We start from the raw sequence: 18,937 nt of genomic DNA, 5'->3' as shown, positions 1-18,937 counted from the left end.
CTGTAAAGACAAACACAAAAACAGAACCAACCAACACTCTCTTACCACTAAATGTAGTATGAATGAGCGTGAGGGAGATAGTGCCTCGTGCACCACATAAGGAAGGTTCTGTAGTCAACCCAGTAGCTCTGTCTCATACATAGATGAGTAGTATTTAAACCGAGACAACTGCTAGCTCCCATACATCTTCTCAAAAAGATGTAATGGCTGAAAAGGCACAAAAACAGTTACTAGATTCATTCTCTCAACAGGGTGCGTCTATTGAATTTTACCTGTCGGCCAAGGTATCCGATGTAGTGTCACCACTTCAAACATAATCAATTCTTGATGCACAAGGAGAGGTTACACACACAAAGGATGAGTTGACGGAAACAAGAGTTTCGACCATTTTAAGGTCAGATTCGATTGTTCAAGGTTCGTTAGTGGACCAATTGCCTTTACAGGTGTTAGGAGAGGATACTGATCCAAAAGCCATATGCCAGTGGTCAGTGTCTACCTCCCAGGCTTAAATCCCCTGGATGCATCTGTGGATAGTGGATCTGACATAGGTGCAGATCGGCAACTTGTTAACAATAATTCAGATATTACCTGATAAGTCACAAGGAAATGTCTTCACAGACATTAGAAGGGAACTTTGATCTTTATGCTAAATTCTTTGGATCATTGTTTACCTTCCCAGAATTCAAATCTGCAACCCTAAAAGGGAAACTAGCAACTTGTAGATTATGACTCAGATTTATCTGACGAGTTTAACAAGGATAGGGATTTGCGAACTCCCATTGCACCACCTGTGACCTCCTTAAGGATGGCTAAGGTGATTTTCCTTGCAGGTACAGCTGGATTATGGAGCTATGAGAGAAAAGTGATACACTTGTGAGAATGAGTGTAAACACGAGTGGAGAGAAGAGTGAAACACATGTGAGGTACACTAAATAGAATCACACACTCACAGTGAGGAAGAAAGAGAAACTTCTTGTTATTCCTTTTCGAACCAAGTGAAATATGAGAACTCCTTCAGACGACGGCATAAATTCCTTCTTTAAGGGGGAGATAAAAGCTTAAGTAATAGTTTGGAGGATTCCTCAACTAAGGGGGAGAAATAGCAGGAAGGAAGAAAAAGATCATATGTACACTACACCACACCACTACACCACACCATTGTTGTTTGTAACTACGGATCCTATTGTACGGGAGAGGTGGTAAACACAAGGTGATTTTCTAGTAAGGGAAGAAGCTGTTTTCAAAAGGGGAGTACCATTGGCTTTTATCTGCGGATCCTATTGTACGGGAGAGGTGGTAAATGAAGGTGATCTTCTTTAATCAGTTGATTCTCATAGGGGGAGAAGCAAGAGAGATATGGGCTTCTCAACAGGAAATGTGGTTGTACAGAAGAAAATGGAACTACTTGAAGATATGTTCAGTCTAGAGGAACATCTACTGGGAATCTGGAAAATGTTAAATCTAGTCCAGAACTTTTCTACTATTTACTTTGCATTTATGTTTATATCTTTTTCTTATTTGTTAGTTGAGTTATCCTCTAGGTATTTGTGTGTTATTGTCTAACAAACAAATAGGGAGAGATTGTAAGTCATATGTCATAAGGCCTATTTGTATATTCGAGGATTCAACTCAACTCAAATAAGAATATAATAAGTAAATAGTGGATCTACCGTCAGAGAGATCTCGCAAAGTAATATCTGTCAAAGGATTCAGAAACAAGGTTCATCTACAGACTTGAGGAGTTAATTCACTGGAAGAAGTTCAAGAAGTTGATCATGCCTCAGTGATATAAATCAAGATCGTGGATTTAATCAAGTGACAGAGATCTCGTCAGAGTATCATTAATTACAAGGATTTAATCTGAAGAAAATCAGAATATCAAAGTCAAGACATGAAGAAACGTCACGGAAGTTAGTCACTCATGAACCAGACAGTACATCGAGTGTCAACGTTGAAGTGGTGGAATTGATTCATAATTTTCAGTGATTTTCAGAAGATTTGCAGAAGAATGGTTGCTGCTCAAGACTAGAATTAATTCTCTATTAATTAATTAAGTCATCTAATTTAATTAAGAAAATAAATTATATCTGCGAAGAATAATTTATTTATTAATTGAATTAATTGATTAATTAATTCTGAATTAATTTTAGGAATTTTCAGAATTTAAATTGGATTAAAATCTGCATTAAATCAGCAAGACAATTGAAAATGAACTAGCATGACAATCAGGATTGTCATACCGATTGTCATGCTAGGCCATTTTCAATAGTCTCACCGAAAGTTACACTAGGAGAAGGATTGTCTTGCTAGTTCATTCTGATTGTCATGCTAGTTCATTCAGATTGTCTTGCTAGTTCAATCCATTGTCCTACCGATTGTCTTGCTGAGCTCAGGATTGTCTTGCCAGTTCAATTCTATTCTGTTGATTAAAAGGAAGCAGACAAGCAGCAGTTAAATTATCAATCCAATACACATCAAACAGAAGTCAACACCCAAAGAACAAAAGAAAAAGAAGCAGAGCAATATTTCATTTTCTCTGTAACTTCAAGATCAATTTCTAGATTGTAAAGTTAAATCCAATCAACTAGAAATCTTTATCTTGTTCTTGTGTAACAATCTAGCGGATCAAAATCCCTAGAACTTAATCTCAAATTGCGTTTAGCATTTGATTCTAATTATTGCAAAAATAGAAAAAGTTCATGTCGAATTTATTCTAAATTTGTGATAATTAATTTGAGATTAATTCCTTGTAATCGATACAGTTGTTGTAACACCTTTCAAGTTTAATAATATTTTTATTTAACTTGAATTTTGTTTCATATTTTTTATTCCGCATTTAATTCGATTATTTGGTATTGTTTGTATTCAACCCCCCTTCTACAAACACATTGGGACCTAACAAGAAGATTGAGAAGGAATTGATGGCTTAAACTCATGATATAGCCCTAACTATGCATAAGGATGATTAGGGAATTAACTCACCAATTTAGGAGGCTTGGATCTTGAGTTTTGAATTTCTTGCCCTTTTGCAATAGTAAAAGCCGAGAGCATGAAGAACAATGCCTTGGTTTCTTTTTGATTTTGATGAAAAATGATTTGCTTGGCTTGGTTGGTTTGATTTTTGTGTTTGTTTTAGTAAATTACCTAGTTGCCCTTGATTTTGTGTGGTTAAAAAGCCACCACATCTCCTTCCTTCCCATGTCATGCCTATGTCATGTTGTGATGTCATCCTTCCCTCTTTGTCCTCCTCTCATTGGTTGGGTGACATCACTCTCTCTAATCCCTTTTGATTAACTTCCTAATTGTTTGCCTAATGACCGCTGATCTGTTATACGGTTCGCTTAACTTTCGTTTTCGTTTATCGTTTGAAGGATCATACCCGGGATCTTATTACTTAGGTTCCCTTAACCTTTCTCAATACGTTATATTCCTTTTTATGATCCTCTATTATAATCCTTTAATTTAAATCCTTTTTATCCTGTTACCTTTTTCTCAATTCTTTCCGTATCTAGTGGATTTCCGGGAAAATCAAAGTGTTCGGATTTGGATTCTGACGATCTTTACATACACTTATATCCCATATAAAGTACTGATAAAATCTCAGAATATCCATAACAGAACCCCTACATAGTGTGGCATGAAAAGTTTTCTCATTCAGCTAAAACACTATTCACAAGGGTTACAAAAAGTTCAAAATTTTGGGGGTTATTACATATGTTCTATGAATACTAACCCTACCAAAATTTGAAAAATCAGACATCTACATCATCCACTCAAATGGAATCTCTCTCCGTCACCAGCTAGATTTTGAAATTAAGTGAAACAAATGTAGTACCTAAGGTTATGCCTATTGCTTATTAATTATGTACCTTGGATCATGAAGGAATATGTAATATGTAGCGTACAACAAATGATATGTGCTTAAGAAGTGATATTTCTTATTAATTAGCTAGGTTTGATAACATACTTATTAACAAGTGATATTTATTTATCTTATAAACGTTTGTGTACATTGTGCCTAACCAATAGTTTGTGTACTCATAATAATCTTCATATTAAATATCAATCTAACAAATAATATCATCCCACAAATGCTAGATTTTAGAATCCTTAAACAATGTAATATTACATCATCATTTATCAAAGACGCTGATAACGAAAGTCAAATGACCTACATAAACAAAGATCAGTTACTGGTTCACAGTTAGATGATTTCCCGCAACAAACTCATCCCAACCTATGCCGAAACGTCAACCTATCCCCGCTCTCAAAGCTTGGACTGACCACTGTGTTCCACGACAAATAAGAGTCATGTCTGATCTTCTACTCCAATTACGATATACAACAACAAGTTCCCTTCCAATGTACTGTTCAAATATAGATTTCTTTATAAAGTACACTTAGCACATTACATTATATAGTAAGAAAGAGAACATCCATTTATTCACTTACAACTCAGTGGCATGTCAAAATGAGATCGTTTCAGAACAACACTGAAAGTTAATGGCTTTTCATCCAGAATTTGTGGTTCACCGTCAGAAATGAAATCGCTTGCAGATGAAAGTTCTACAACCTTAACAACAGAAGTGCTATCTATACATTTAATAAAAATGAAGTATTGTTATGAAAAGTGGTAAATGTAAGGCATATTAAGGATTGTTCATTTTAAGTTTGATTGTGTCATTAACACGGTTTTGTTTACTAACCTGAATCAGTATCACTTAAATCTGTAGTGCTTCCATCCATCGAAGATCCTCCATCTGTAATATAGGCATTCATCTCTTACTGAAGAGATAATATAATGTTGTTTATGTAAATGTTAAATGATTTAACAAAGACATAAATGATTTATGTAAAAGACACATTAAGTGCTGGTGGTTACAAGTTGAGAAATTAATGGATACCATAAAAGGTGTTAAAGGTATAATTAAATAACAAAGTTGACAAATTTCACCGTTTTTAGGAAATATATTACAAAAAAATTCAGACAATGTTACTTCCACTCATCTCTATTCTTCTTTTTGAAACACTTCGAAAATATGAATTATGAAATACAATATCGTACCTGGCACATTTAATAGGTTAGATTATGGCATATAAGGCATGTTAAATGTAAAGTGAGATGACAAAATTTGATTCTTTCAAATGGAATTTTAAAAATTGATCCTTTACAAAATAATTTACAATTACTTCCATTCATATCAATTATTTTATTTGATATATTTCGAAGATAAAAATATTTCAAATGCAGCACACAATGCACCGGGCACATTTACTAGTTAGTGATAAGGGCCATTTCCGTTAACTGTCATTTTTTGGACGATTTATTGCGGGTGGTGCTAAATGCAGTAAAAATTTGCTCCATGCAATAATAAACAATAACTACTATGTCCCCCATCTCTAACCCTGCAAGCATTAAATAACAATCAAGCATGTCTTGTAATCTTGCAAGTATTAAATAGTTTTGTAACAAATCTTGTAATCTCGTGTCAACCAAAACTAATCAAATTGCATTGATTTGTTAATCAAAATTGTCTTATTAACTAATATTTTTGACAAAATAATTGTTAACATGTAATTTAATGTAATACCATTACTTGAAAAAAAATATGGAAATACTATTCTTGAATTAAAAAATATTTATATTTAATTCAAATAATAATAATTATTATAAAATAAAAAGTGAACATATAAAAGTAAGGTCACAAAACTTAGTAAACTATGTTTGTAATCGGAATAAAATTATAGAAAAAATTATTTATAGAAAGTAAAAACATATACTTACAAAAAAGATAAAGTATGTAAAAAAGATTGAACTATCTTGGGTAGATAAAATTCTTTAATTTCAACTGTACATTTTTGTTTTTATATGACGTTTTGATTATGCATGTATTTAATATATTTTGATTAAATAATTTGAAATACTATTTGTAATATTTTTTTGTAAATCAAAATTTACTGATAAAAATAAAAATGTGACAACTAAAAAGGGACGGAGGGAGTACTTCTTTTATGTGTTTTGATTTATCTGCTTTTCCCGTACTTTTTTGAAGTATACTTCCTTCGTCCTTTTTTTATCCCTTTTAATTATCATATTTCTTTTTAATGATAAAATTAACTATTTTTTTTACCAATCATTAACCACTACTCTTATATTATTTACAAAAACCAAAAATTATTTATTGAAAGTATATTAAATATACTTTCCAATGATATATATTTTTAATTTGGTTCAATTATAAAATATTTATTTCATAGTAAACATTTAATTGTGTTTTTTATTATTAAATGAGAACTCAAAACAAAGATATTTTCTAATTCATCACACTTTAACGCCTAAATAATATAAAATTTACATTGTTGTTAAACTCAACTCAAATATATTTAGATTAAATTTTACGCAGACAAATTCTTATATAGATCATTTTAGTAAAAGTATAATTTTAAAATTGGATTAGAGATGGTCTAATTATCAATAAATTATGTACACATGTCATATTATTTTATAACAAAAATTGTATTATTCACTTAATGATCAATTAAAAAATTTTAATTGCAAAATTGATCTTGGATCAACCGAAAGATTTTTTTAATCTATTTCACATGATTAACCATGAAACATTAAAAAATATCGGAGAAATTTGAAATCTTTCTTAATGGAAAAAAAGTCAAGGACTCTTAAAAATTAATACGTACACTATCGCCATCTAAGAGTACATACAAAACAATTTAAGATAATACCGGTTAATTTATTAAATATATTCGTTTATAAGAAAAATAATTTATTAAGATAAAGGGATGGCATCAGGATGGGGAATAACGGGAAGCAAAGGACGATGCTACGATTTCTGGATGGACTTCAGTGAGTGTATGTCTCGTTGTAGAGAACCTAAAGATTGTTCTCTTCTTCGCGAAGACTATTGCGAGTGTCTTCACCATTCCAAAGAGGTCTCCTCTCTCTCTCTCTCTCTCTCTTACTTTCTTGATCAATCCGATCTACTATTTTACTGTTATTAATCCGCCTGTATTTTGCGATGTCGTTAATGTATACCGGGGGCTGGAATGTGTTAAGATTAGAGTCAACATATAATATTTACAACTACTCAATTATTATTCACAATTAAAATTGGGTCTTGTTCCCTGACAATGGTCAGGTGTGTTAGATAAGCTTTATCTAACATACTACTCGAGAGGCGTCAAATCTATATTTCAAGGGCCCAAATTTAAAGAATTTTTTTAGTTTTCCATGGATATTTTCGGCGGAAAGGGAAAAAGCCTTTCCGAAGGAGGAAAAGCCTTTCCGCTGCGGAAGGCTAAATTTTTTTTCTTGCATCCGGACCCTTAAAATATTGATCTAAGGTTCTGGAACAGTGTGTTACATATGCCTTATCTGGCACATGATTGTCAGGGATTACCACCCAATAAAATTAGGGTGGTGCTAAATGCAGTAAAATTTTATTTTATACAGTAATGAGTTATTACTAACACTCCCTCGTACGCATTAAATATCTTGATAACTTATTAAATGATCTTTGACTAACTATTAAATGTGATACTCTTAATTTTCTGCTCGTCACGGTGAATAAAAAGTAATGACGCGCTTGTAAGTGTGGTGAGTCGTTTTCTTCCCTTACATTTAGATTTACTTTGATAATATTCGAATAAATGAGAACCTTGAACACAAGTTTATAATTTGAAATCATTTATTTTATTTCATAATCATTTATTTCACAAGTTTATATTTGTATTCGACAAAAGAGGATATTAGTCGTTTTCGAAATAAAGAGAATGTTATTTGTATCTGAATGCGACAATTTCATATAAATATATCCATTTGACAGAACTACAAATTGGGATAGAACGTTTAACATGCATTTTAAGGTTCATATAGTTCCATTAATTATTACAAAGAAAATGTTCTAAATTAAATTTAAATTTAATATTTCATTCAAAAAATGAAAATTTAGAAATAAATTATAAATTATACATTATATATACATTAATATACATGTCAAACATTAAAATAACTGTAAAAAGAATAAGTGTGACAGAGAAATACGAATCAAATGCTAAAATTTAAAAATCTTCTTCTTCAGTTTAGTTTTAGATGACCCCAAAATAGAACCGAACCGTGAACTATATTTTACAAATATAGTTTAGTTAGTCAATATTTATCATAGTGACTTCGTTGCTAAAATTCTTGAAAATATTTAAAATAGTCACACAATTGTCCTTGAACCGAAGAAAATATATTTCATCATTAAACATTCTAATTTGATTTAAGAAGATACATGTAAAAATGTAATAATGATGATATCAAATGCACTAACTTTTAAGTGATGCACAAAGAATGAGAGGGTTGTTGTAATTTCCAATTACTGCACGGAGTAAAATTTTACTGCATTTAGCAGTCGTGATAAAATTATGTATATTGTAACCGACCGAATTTCCAATAAAAATATAATCGAGATTTTTAAGATAAAATTGACTGTTGTGTTTGTTTTCCCCTAAACATGCTGAATCGAAGTGTTCCGAATTTTGCTGAAAATAGAGTTTAAATCATATAAAAGAATGAATAACGGGTACATTTCTACTTGAAGTTGATTGAGTACTCCCTGATTGGCTGATCCCTTCTCTTTCTTTCCGAATAGCTCTTATGCAACTTCACTACTTGAAGTTCATTAATCTGCATTATGTGCTGCTAAGAATTGTATAAAGCTCTCTTTATTTGCTTGCTGCTATCCTAACTTCATTCCAACAAGTTTCTGTCATGATAATTACTTCAAGAGGTAGTCGTTCACATTCTTATGCTGTACAGTGACTTGTACAGTGACTGAATCATCTACTCCCTCCGTCCCTAAAAACGTTTTCTATTTGTGTTAGACACGTTTGCAAAGGCACACTTTTGATTGTTAATATCTTTAATTTCGTAGTAGTATTAAATATAAAAATTTCATTGTATTAAAGTACTCATAAATACGAATCCAACAAAATCACTCATGACTATGTTTGATATTATAGATTAGGCGTAAATTAGTAGTCAATCGCTTACCGTGAACAGTATAAAAAGTCAAAAGGGGAAACGTTTAACGCGACGGAGGGAGTATATCAGGTGTCTTTGTTTTTTGAAACACAAATTTTACAGTCAGCTTTATTATTTGACTACAAGCTAGAATAAATTGATTTATAGTATTTTACAAGTGGAGCGACTAACTTCCTTGTGTCGTTCTTAGTTCCGTGGCAGCGACTATAACTTTAAAAAATTGGGTACCTTAAACTGTCACAAATGTAGGTCCAGAGAATTGATTTAATGAATTTTATTTACCATAAAGACCGATTTAATCACATCATAGTTGTAGTGGTTCATCTCTTGTCACACAATTTATATTTGTAAGTGTGTCTGTGTAAGTCGGATTTCATCTCATTAGTGGCATAGGCAACATAGGTAAATATAGGGACACACACGACTTGAAAAAATGATAAATATGTTATAGAGGTTATCTACTAGTATCTCACTTGCTGGTCAGGTGAGTAACAGAGTGAACTAGCAGCAACACCGGTCCTCAAATGAGATACACAGTATAAATATGAGCTGATAGATTTTATAGTGCGAGCTATGTAAAAGCAAGGTGTTATTGTACTGTAATATTGAAGAGTTTGGGTTGTCTAATGACTGACCTGCATATTAAAAGGGCTGGTGCAGTTAAATAAAGACATGTTATTTGATTTGTAACTGACTTGAAGGCCTCGATTTTACCTGGTATCTTATGACTGGGTGTAGCGGGCAAGGGAAGAGTAATATCTGATGTAGGAAGGGAACAATGATCATCATAACACAAAAGACCTCTGTAAAACAACTTAAACTTTTGTTTAAGATTACAGGAATAACTGAGGTAGAGGTGTGCTGGTATGAAGCAGCGTCTTTTAGACAATATTTTGCGGCCAAATCCAGACCTAGGTTATAGTTACCTCTGTTATAGTTGCTCTTAGAGATGATTTTTATACAATTAGTTTCAGGAAAGCAAATATGGATCAGACTATCATCTTATGGAATAGTGTCCGTAGCTTTGACCATTAAGCTGCATCTGCAAGAAGAGAAAACACCTTTCTGAGAGGAAGTCCAAGGAATCGGTATGTCCAAGAATGCAGATAGGATGCTACCCGAGCTTGATGGATGTATTAGAACTAAGTGTCAATATGTAGTATTTTTATAATAACGCGACCCTAATAAAAGATTCGGGCCTGACGATCCTTTGGCCTTTCAAACTCCAAGTACCTAAAAATCCCAGGGGGTTAATCAAATCTTTAAACTTGTAAAACCCATTAATTGAAGTACAATAATGATGATACAATAAGATGCCCTCTTTCTCAACTCCCCATTAAAACAGAGCTACTACTTCCTGGTCTTTAATATATATTAGCATATCAAAACCACCAGCGTCATCATTAGACACAAGCCAAACTAAATTTAATTTTTTCATGGACCTTGACATAATTCTTGTAAAGTCAAACTGAAGTACTTCAATATACTACCAGCAACAACCAAAATCCTAGCAGCATAAGCAAACTATCATTGGTATCTTCCGTCACTCGATTCCTCAAGCACAAAAATCTTACCCAGATCAATTTATGCCGTAATTTTTGTTCTTGTTAAGAGCCTCTAGTATTGGATCAACGGGTCACTAGGCCCCATTCAAAAGAACGAACCTCCAATAAGTTAGGGGTTGTTTACTTGTCGAAACTTTTTTCCATTTTTCCATTTTCTGTTTTTCTAAAATTTTCTAAAATTTTCATTTCTAAAAAAACTGTTGAAAACTGAGAGAATTTGTTCCAAATACTAAAATAATATATGACCTGTTTTCAATTTTCTTAAAAATATTAAATAAATGACAAGATAATTTGAGTAAATATATAGAAGAGCAACTAGTAAAACAATTTAAACATTTCACAATTTAATTGTATATACATATTTTTTAACATGTTTAAAATAACTTTTTAGATAAAATATAATTAAATATGACAAATAAAGTATAAAATAGTCTTCTAAAATAGGTTGAATAATGAAACTTTCTAATTATAGGACTAAATATATATATATATATATATATATATATGATTTTGTAGCTTTTAATAAATAATCCAATTAATAATTATATACAAATTTTTTGAATAATATTTTACGAAATAACTCATAACTAAGTTCTAGTAAGGAATCCTTTCTTTATTTTTCTAACATATAAGTTATTAGTTATTGTATTATTAATCTCACTCTTATAATGTAAATATTAATATTAATCAAATTAACAAAATAATTGTTAAATTAAACTATTTTGATTTTTTTATTACAAATATGTATTATACTTTTTAATTTAAAAATATGTATTATAGTGTTGAAAATTTATAAATTCCATAAGTTAAGTTAGTAGTATTGTTAACTTTCTAAGTAAACTTACAAAATTGTTAATGGGCCATATAAAGTTAAAAAAATAAAAATATAAAAATGTTTGTATCCGTTAGGTGTTTAAAGTGTTTTTCATTTTTCTAGGTTTAGAAAACATCAAAATGTTGTTTTCCACACTTTTCATATCTGTAGTTATAATTTGCAAAACACGGGAAAACCGTGTTTTCTATTTTTTCAGTTTTGAAATTTTTGCATTTGAACATGTTTTTAGTTTTTCCAATTTTCTTAGAAAATTTTTCTGGAAGTAAACACGCCCTTAGGCACCCCAAGTTACCAAATATATTCAAGTTGGTGGAAAAAGAGCATGCTGATAGAGAGAAGTATACAAGAGAGGGACCCGAAGCAAACTTCAGGTAGTCTGAACGGTCCCTTTGTGAATTAGAATTATAATCTACTTGTTCAATTTTTTTTAATAAAATTTTGTAAAATCTTTGTACAATATTTTAGTGCAATTAAGCATCTCATTTTTTGTTTCTTTAGACTGATTAATAACAATAATTTTTATATAATTTAAGATATTGAATCCTTTATCGAAACACTATCTTCTAGGATCATTAAAATAATAATACAATATAACCCATAATATATTTCAAGATTTCTAACAAGTAACAAGCAATTAACTATTGATATTTTATATATCAAATAATTCCAAATTTAGATAACTTTTGTCTCTTTTTCTTACTTTCATTTAAGTTCACCAACACACATGTCATTTATGATTATTTGGTGATGTGGCTAGATAAATGCATATATGCATCCTCGGTTTCAAATTTAGAATCAAGTATGCATTTATGCATATTTTGCATCCAGTCATGCAACTTCTTTGGAGTTGTTTTTTTTCTGCATTTGGTTCTAAATCATAGCAATGAAACCATGTTTGCTATTGCATTGGGCTTGCTCCAAGGAATTGACCTCAATGCATTTTGTGTTACTTGAAATGACAACAAACAAACAAGATATTTTCAATACCATACTATGTTTTATGCCATTGATAAAAATACAACCGGACACATAGTTTCGTTATCGTTGGGAGTAGAATGCTTTGTGCTATTGATAGAAAACAATCGGATCTATAGTTACGATCTTGTTCTTTGTTACTTACCTTGCTGGCCCGTTAATCTTAATCTTTTAGGGGTTTGTACTACATGGGGAAATTGGCCTATAAACTAAGATAGAAGTTAAATGTCACCATATCTTTTTTATTTTCTTACAAAATAAGTGATGCAATCAGTGTTCATGGGGCACGACCCATATTTGAAGCGCGAATCGCGAAGCGCCTTTAATTGCTTGCCTTTTTACCCAAAAAAATCATAAATTTAACAAGAAAATAGTGCTTAACATAATCCTAACATTTAAACTTAACAAAGAGCATAAATAAAATGATAATAATGTCAATAATGAAGTTTAATTTAGAAGGTTCTCAAATTCGAATGTTTTAGTGTCGTCGTCTAACTCAATCTCTGGATTACTTTTAGATGGAGGCCGCGAATATTTAGTGACCATTAAGGGATCTGTGATGGAGACTAATTGTTGTGTGAAACACTCTAGGTGTTTTTTCTGTTCACCCTTCTCTTTTAGAGTATTATTGTATTTTACTTTTATGTGCCTCTTTTAGCGCTTCACTAGCATTTTGGATGATTTTAGAAATGCGCTGCATCGCACTTTTTCGAATCGCGTACCTTGCGCCTAAGCGCGAAGCACCTTTAATCGCTTAACACTTGCTTAACACTTATAAGCAAGTGCTAAAATGATTCTTTGATGAGATGGAGGGTAATGCAGATTTTCTGTGTCTTTTAGGTTTGAGTAATAAGTGTTTTTGACAGGCACATAGGAGTTTTGGGCTTATAATTAAGTTACACATTATATTTATATTTTTCTTTGTATCTATTGGATTAACTTCAATCTCTGGCGTATGAAGTTTTTTTTATACCTACTCTTCGCTTTCTCCTTCTGACAACATGTTTGTATATGTTGTAATAACTGTACTGTAAAAAATAAGGGTGATTACAGTCTTGGAACTAGTTAGGAGATAATGTCATGGTCAAGCACCAGCCTTTTTGAAATTTGCAGTATGCTGTTTGAAATTAAAGAGAAGTAACTATTTTGGGCTTATCTAAAGCTCTTCAGCATTATGTAGTTATACCTTAATCTTATCATTATGAAATTATAATCTACATGAAGTTGTGGGATACATATTGAAATTATGTTAAGTATTATGTGATTAGGATAATAAAGACAATATGCATTTTCATTTGGGATCATGGTCATCCATAAAACCAAAAAAAAAACTGCTTCTTTCATTTTATTGAAGTAAAACATTTTAATACTGCTAACATTTATCCGTGCCTTGCACCCCGCGGTTCCTAGGACTCATCTTTTACTTCGGTTATAGTAGAAGTACGCTAGACTTGGTTATCATTTTGTAAACTCATCTCAGTTTTGTAATTCCTTATGGTATTCTTGTTTGACAAAAGATATATGCCAACATCTGCAGTTCCTTGCTACCTAGGACTTTTGGATTAAAGGAGCCTTTACTTTCTTTCATTTGTTAAAGATTAATAAGAACAGTTAATTCTCAGTGCTTGGTTTAAACTTTATCTGGCAGTTTCAAAGAAGAACCAGGATCTACAAAGAAGAGCAGCGCCAACTAAGAGCAGCTGCGTCAAAAGGGAAAGGGGAAGTTGGGCACCAAGTGCAGCCCCACTAGTGTTGTATTTGACATTCACCCTTTTGCAGTTTACAATAATGATTGACTTTTGCAATCTAAATAGGTTTGATATCAGTCCTTTTCTTGTTCCAAACTGAACTTTTCCAAAGGAGATCGTCTTCCCAGTCGGGGTCTTAATAAAGATTTGCATGCAACCATGCAGGGGGAGCCCCAAATGAAGGGTTGATTCCTTCTGAATGTTGTAGTCAGCAAGGGTACGGCCATCTTCAAGCTGTTTACCAGCAAATATTAACCTATTCTGATCTGAGGGGATACCCTCCTTGTCCCAGATCTTAGCTTTGACATTATTATAGGTGTCAGAGCTTTCAACTTCTAGGGTGATGGTCTTACCAATAAGAGTTTTAACGAATATCTGCATCTTGAGTATGAATTTATGTGGATCAAAAGACGAGAGAGTAGAGAAATTATTGAGATTCCAAGGGCTTTTTAATATCATGAGAATGATAAATTGTCTACAGGTCTACTACTTAAATCAAGTAGATTTCACATCAATTTCTAATAAAATCCACATACAATAAAAAGTAGTAACAATCCTTAAAAATTTATATACTGTAACTAAATCTGAATTAAATAAAACACCAAGTTTTTGTAAAATGGTGCTTTTATCAAAATGTACCTGTTCAAAATAAACAGCAATAAGTTTGACAGTTAGTGTGGTATATTAAACACCAAAATATTACCCGAATGAAGATGACCTCTAGAGTACAAGACATTACCTGTAATTTCGTATCATAACTTAAAGAACTAAAATTAAGATTTAAATCAGCCTTAATATATAAAAAGTGCACTATAGCATGTAAATAATTAGCATGACGAAGTCATTAGAAGTATATGCATTACAAAATAGTACCACGATTTAATTGTCATGTGCTTACTCTTACATATTAAAAAGAGAACTTACAAAAGATTATCATCCAAAGGACACTGTCACCTAGCTATAATTCTTGAAAATGCAAGTAAAACAAGAAAAAATGAGGTAGTCAGTATGTGTCCATGTGTACATACTAATCACTAAAATCTATAAATTTAGAACATTTTAATTGGTTAAATTGGTATGAATGTAGGGGTCCTCATTTGGAACATTTTAATTGGTTAAATTGGTGTAAATGTAGGGATCCCCATTATTAAAAAAATAGAGTCTAATTATAAACGTTTGTGCTTATTGGGTGCCCACCGGCACACGAGAAAAAACCGATACTTTAATATCAATTCCATTATCAATTAAGGATTGAACAACTTCTCTGATCTTTCCTTCAAACTTGTCCCTATCTCTTGGAGTGTAAGAAGCTGTGTAGACATCGGCTTCCCTACCCCTGTCTGATAAAATCTTGGCTATAGACAAACATGCCAGAATATCTGATCGCAAATTCAGTGCAACTTTAATGTCTTTGGAGTTGGTACCGGCAACAACAACTCGCTTGCTTGTTATTCCGTGAGTTATGGAGGCTCAAACAAAACACTTTGAAATGAACATATCCGGTGTAAAAGGTTCTGATGTGCTAACAATATTATTATTATTATTATTAGACTATAATTCTACGAGATGATTTTTTTGCTTAATTTTCCAACCTCTTCAAATGAGGTTATTATCTTATATTTATACCATGTCCCAAATCGGCTATTCATTACAAAGTGAGCTTTTTGGGCCGATTACAAGATATTATAATCTAATCTATTTTGGGCTCCTTTCTTCTAGCCCAAGTTCCAACATTTGTCCCTCTCCCAATTTTAAGCAATAGCTTTAGATTTGTTCCTGATTATCTTTTGAATTCCTGCAAAATTAATTAGTAGGTGACAATAAACGGAAGAGAAAAAAAATTAAAAAATAAACGTAAAAAAATAAGGTGATTAAACATTGAACCCAATTTTGGTAACGAATTTTATCTTTATTATATGTGTATTTTTGCCCTTGGAAGTATATATGTATATATTTATTTTTGTGTGTACTACTCTTTTTGTTTTAATTTTTGTTAACGCTGATTGAAGGTGTCCCTTCGGTTACCCGGCTTTCTCAACAAAAGCGGCTGCAGCTCCCGGAAATCCACTACGTGCCAGTTGATTTCTCTTCCTCTGTAAGTCTCTTTCCTTCCTCTTTTCTTCTTCTTTAAATTTATTTGTGCCCTGCATTGTCTTATAGTAATAGACTGTTACTGTACCGTTCTTGGATATATGGACCAGTCAAGTTCGTCATCACTGCCTGCCGAGTTTTCTCGCAATCCCGGTAAGAGGCCCTTAGATGAAGGGGATCAAGAATCTTCCCTTAATCTGGGTCACTTGGAGATTCCAGATTTAGAGCAATGTGGCTCTTTTGATTTTCTTGATCATAATGAGTTCTTGAAGGGCGTTCGTGTAGGACCATTGCCCTCGCCGCCTTTGAGTCCCAGAACTGTAGAGAGTAGGAATATGATAGTGGAGGAAAGTTTGCGGTTGGGAATGAGTGAATTTTGAGGGAAATCCAGTTTGAACTACTTAAGCCATTACATCACCAGGAACCCGCCGGTGGATAAATTGAGGCAATATGTGGATCTGTCAAATGGGTATCGGTATCGGGTACCGACGGCTGATGAGAGAGTCTGGATGATGCCGGAATATGGGATGCATGAGATACCGATGATTGCGTTTCATTTCGGCCTTCGATTGCCTATGCATCCCTTCTTCTTGCCGATGTTCGAGGCGATTGGTTGTGGAATAAGTCAATTAACACCGAACTCTATAGAACAGTTGAGTGGATTTGTGGTCTTGTGTTGTGATAAGGGGCTGGTACCGTCTTTCAAACTTTTTTTCTCGATATATGCGGTCCGTTATCATGACGGTCAAGTCTACTTCGATTGTCCTTACAGGAGAGTTAAAATTGTTAGTGTTCGATCTTCGAACTCTGGGTATCATTCGAGGTGGTTGTATTTTGGGGGGCCCGATTTAGAATTTGTGAAGCCTTGTGGAAAAGTGAGTCAATTAACGATTGACTATCTGAATAATTTGGAGAAATGCGACGATAGTGAATTGAATGAATTTCAGGGGTTGGTATCGGTGTATACCCATTTGCAATTAGCAGACTTGAGTTTTTTAGAGATGCATGATTGTAAGGGGTTTGACCTCTCCTTTTCTTATTTTTCACTTCGTCCTTCTCTTCTCTTTTTTTTTTATTTAACAAGTGTTCTGACTTTCTCTTCTCTCCTTTTTTTTAGTGGCTGGTGATTCTTTGCGGAAGATTTTAAAATAGTGGGATAAACAAAGAGATGGATAAAGCCATGATGTTGCTGCTTCAACGTGCTTCGAGGAAGGGTGCCGATGGGATGCAAGCCGGATCTTCGAGGGGTGGGCCATCTTCAGCTGGACATTCTGTTTCTATCGAACTTATAGATGCGCCAGGTAATAAAGTGGTGAATGATGCTGAGAAGGTTGTTCATGATCCTGTAGTTGCCGACGTGAACCCTCGCAAGAGGAACCGTCGTGAGATAGAAGAAGAAAACATTGGGGGAGATGATATTGTTGAGAATATTACAGTAGGTGGTGGGATCAATAAGACTATAACGTTTATTGGGAGTCGAGCCTTGATTACCAACACAATTGACCCTCGGTCGAGGAAGGAAGTGATGAGGGCGGAGATCCAGCCGTCGGAACGTTGGACCGGAGGTTCGACGGTGCCTCTAAGGGTTTTTAAGTTAGTTCAGCTTTCTCAAGACTCTGTTGCCTATACCGGTCGTCGTCGTGACGAGCTTGCTGATAGGTGCAAGGGTCGAATTGGCCGGGTATGTGTTTCATATAGCAGTTTGTATTTTGGTTTAGTCTACTTTAGTTTTTTTTTTTTACATTCAAATATGCTTCCTTGTAGTTTTTGTCTGATTTCATGCATGTCTTGGATGAATATCAATCCGATGATGAGAGTGAGGTTCGAAGCAAGTTGGAAGTCGAGGTGTCGGCATTGAAGGGGGAGAAAAAGAGGCTGGGATCTAGCTGTCTGGATTTAGAGAAGAAAGTGAGTGATTTGTCATCGACAAACACGACCATGTCGAAGCGCGTTACGGAGTTGGAGTCGATAGAAAAATCATCGAACAAGAAGATACTTGAACTCGAGGGTAGACTTCGAGATGTTGAGTCAGAGCGTGACGAGCTGAAGGTTAAGTGCGAGGGTTTAGATAGGCAAGTTGGCGGAATGGATCAGTCCTATAAGCTGATTATGGAAGAAAATGCTACGCTTAAGGCTGAAGTTGAGAAGGCTGTGGAGGACATCGCTAATGCTCTTGGGGATGGCTATGGGCGTTGTGTTACCCGTATGAAGAATGCAGGGTTCGACACTTCGGGGCATTCTTTCGAGGATTATATTCGCGAACTTGCTGCCTCGCGACCTGATGATCCAACTGGAGGTTCTTGAAGGCGGGGAATGCCCCATGAATGATGTATTTTTAACTTTCTTTTTAAAGACTCGTGTTTCCTATTTGCTGCTAGCTACTTGTATTCTCCATGTTTTATTTAAACCCTACAATGATCTGGTTTTATTTGGGTTTTTCCTTGAAGGATTTTGTGCGGTAGATGAACGATCTTGTTTGAAAGATATCCGTATTTATGCATTTTGTTCTGCATTATCGCATCAATTTTCCATTTTTAGTTGCTCCTTATATCTATTTTGAAGACGTTAAGAAGGCGTTTAACGACTTCCATGTTGTCTAGTGTGTGTAATTAAGAGAGTTGCGTTGCGTTGTTGTTTTTTTTGTTTGGGGAATGGTCTGGTGTACTTTTCGTGCGATAAC

At 33.4% G+C, this 18,937-nt stretch overlaps 1 protein-coding gene and 1 pseudogene across 1 annotated transcript; one reads left to right on the top strand and one right to left on the bottom strand.

Moving 5' to 3' along the window:
- The window catches only part of LOC141702422 (uncharacterized), an 83,916-nt pseudogene extending 79,137 nt beyond the window's left edge, over positions 1-4,779 (bottom strand).
- An 11,395-nt stretch (positions 4,780-16,174) lies between these two features.
- Positions 16,175-18,710, top strand: LOC141702423 (uncharacterized). Its single transcript, XM_074506110.1, has 3 exons — positions 16,175-16,261; positions 17,375-17,938; positions 18,022-18,710. The coding sequence occupies exons 2-3, from the start codon at positions 17,426-17,428 to the stop codon at positions 18,559-18,561; spliced, it is 1,053 nt and encodes a 350-aa protein (XP_074362211.1). The 5' UTR covers positions 16,175-16,261; positions 17,375-17,425; the 3' UTR covers positions 18,562-18,710.
- The last annotated feature ends 227 nt before the right edge of the window (positions 18,711-18,937 follow it).

This window comes from Apium graveolens, unplaced genomic scaffold (assembly GCF_009905375.1).
Source record: "Apium graveolens cultivar Ventura unplaced genomic scaffold, ASM990537v1 ctg5069, whole genome shotgun sequence".
NCBI classification, from domain to species: domain Eukaryota; kingdom Viridiplantae; phylum Streptophyta; class Magnoliopsida; order Apiales; family Apiaceae; genus Apium; species Apium graveolens.
Note: the sequence above shows the minus strand (reverse complement) of the source record. Positions and strands in the feature narration are given on the sequence as shown.

What these genes read in the sequence shown, in the direction of transcription:
- LOC141702423 (XM_074506110.1), top strand. Translation starts at nt 17,426, where the DNA reads ATGGATAAAGCCATGATGTTGCTGCTTCAACGTGCTTCGAGGAAGGGT. An exon ending in GCAAGGGTCGAATTGGCCGG is followed by an intron (nt 17,939 to 18,021) that starts GTATGTGTTTCA and finishes GCTTCCTTGTAG; the next exon opens with TTTTTGTCTGATTTCATGCA.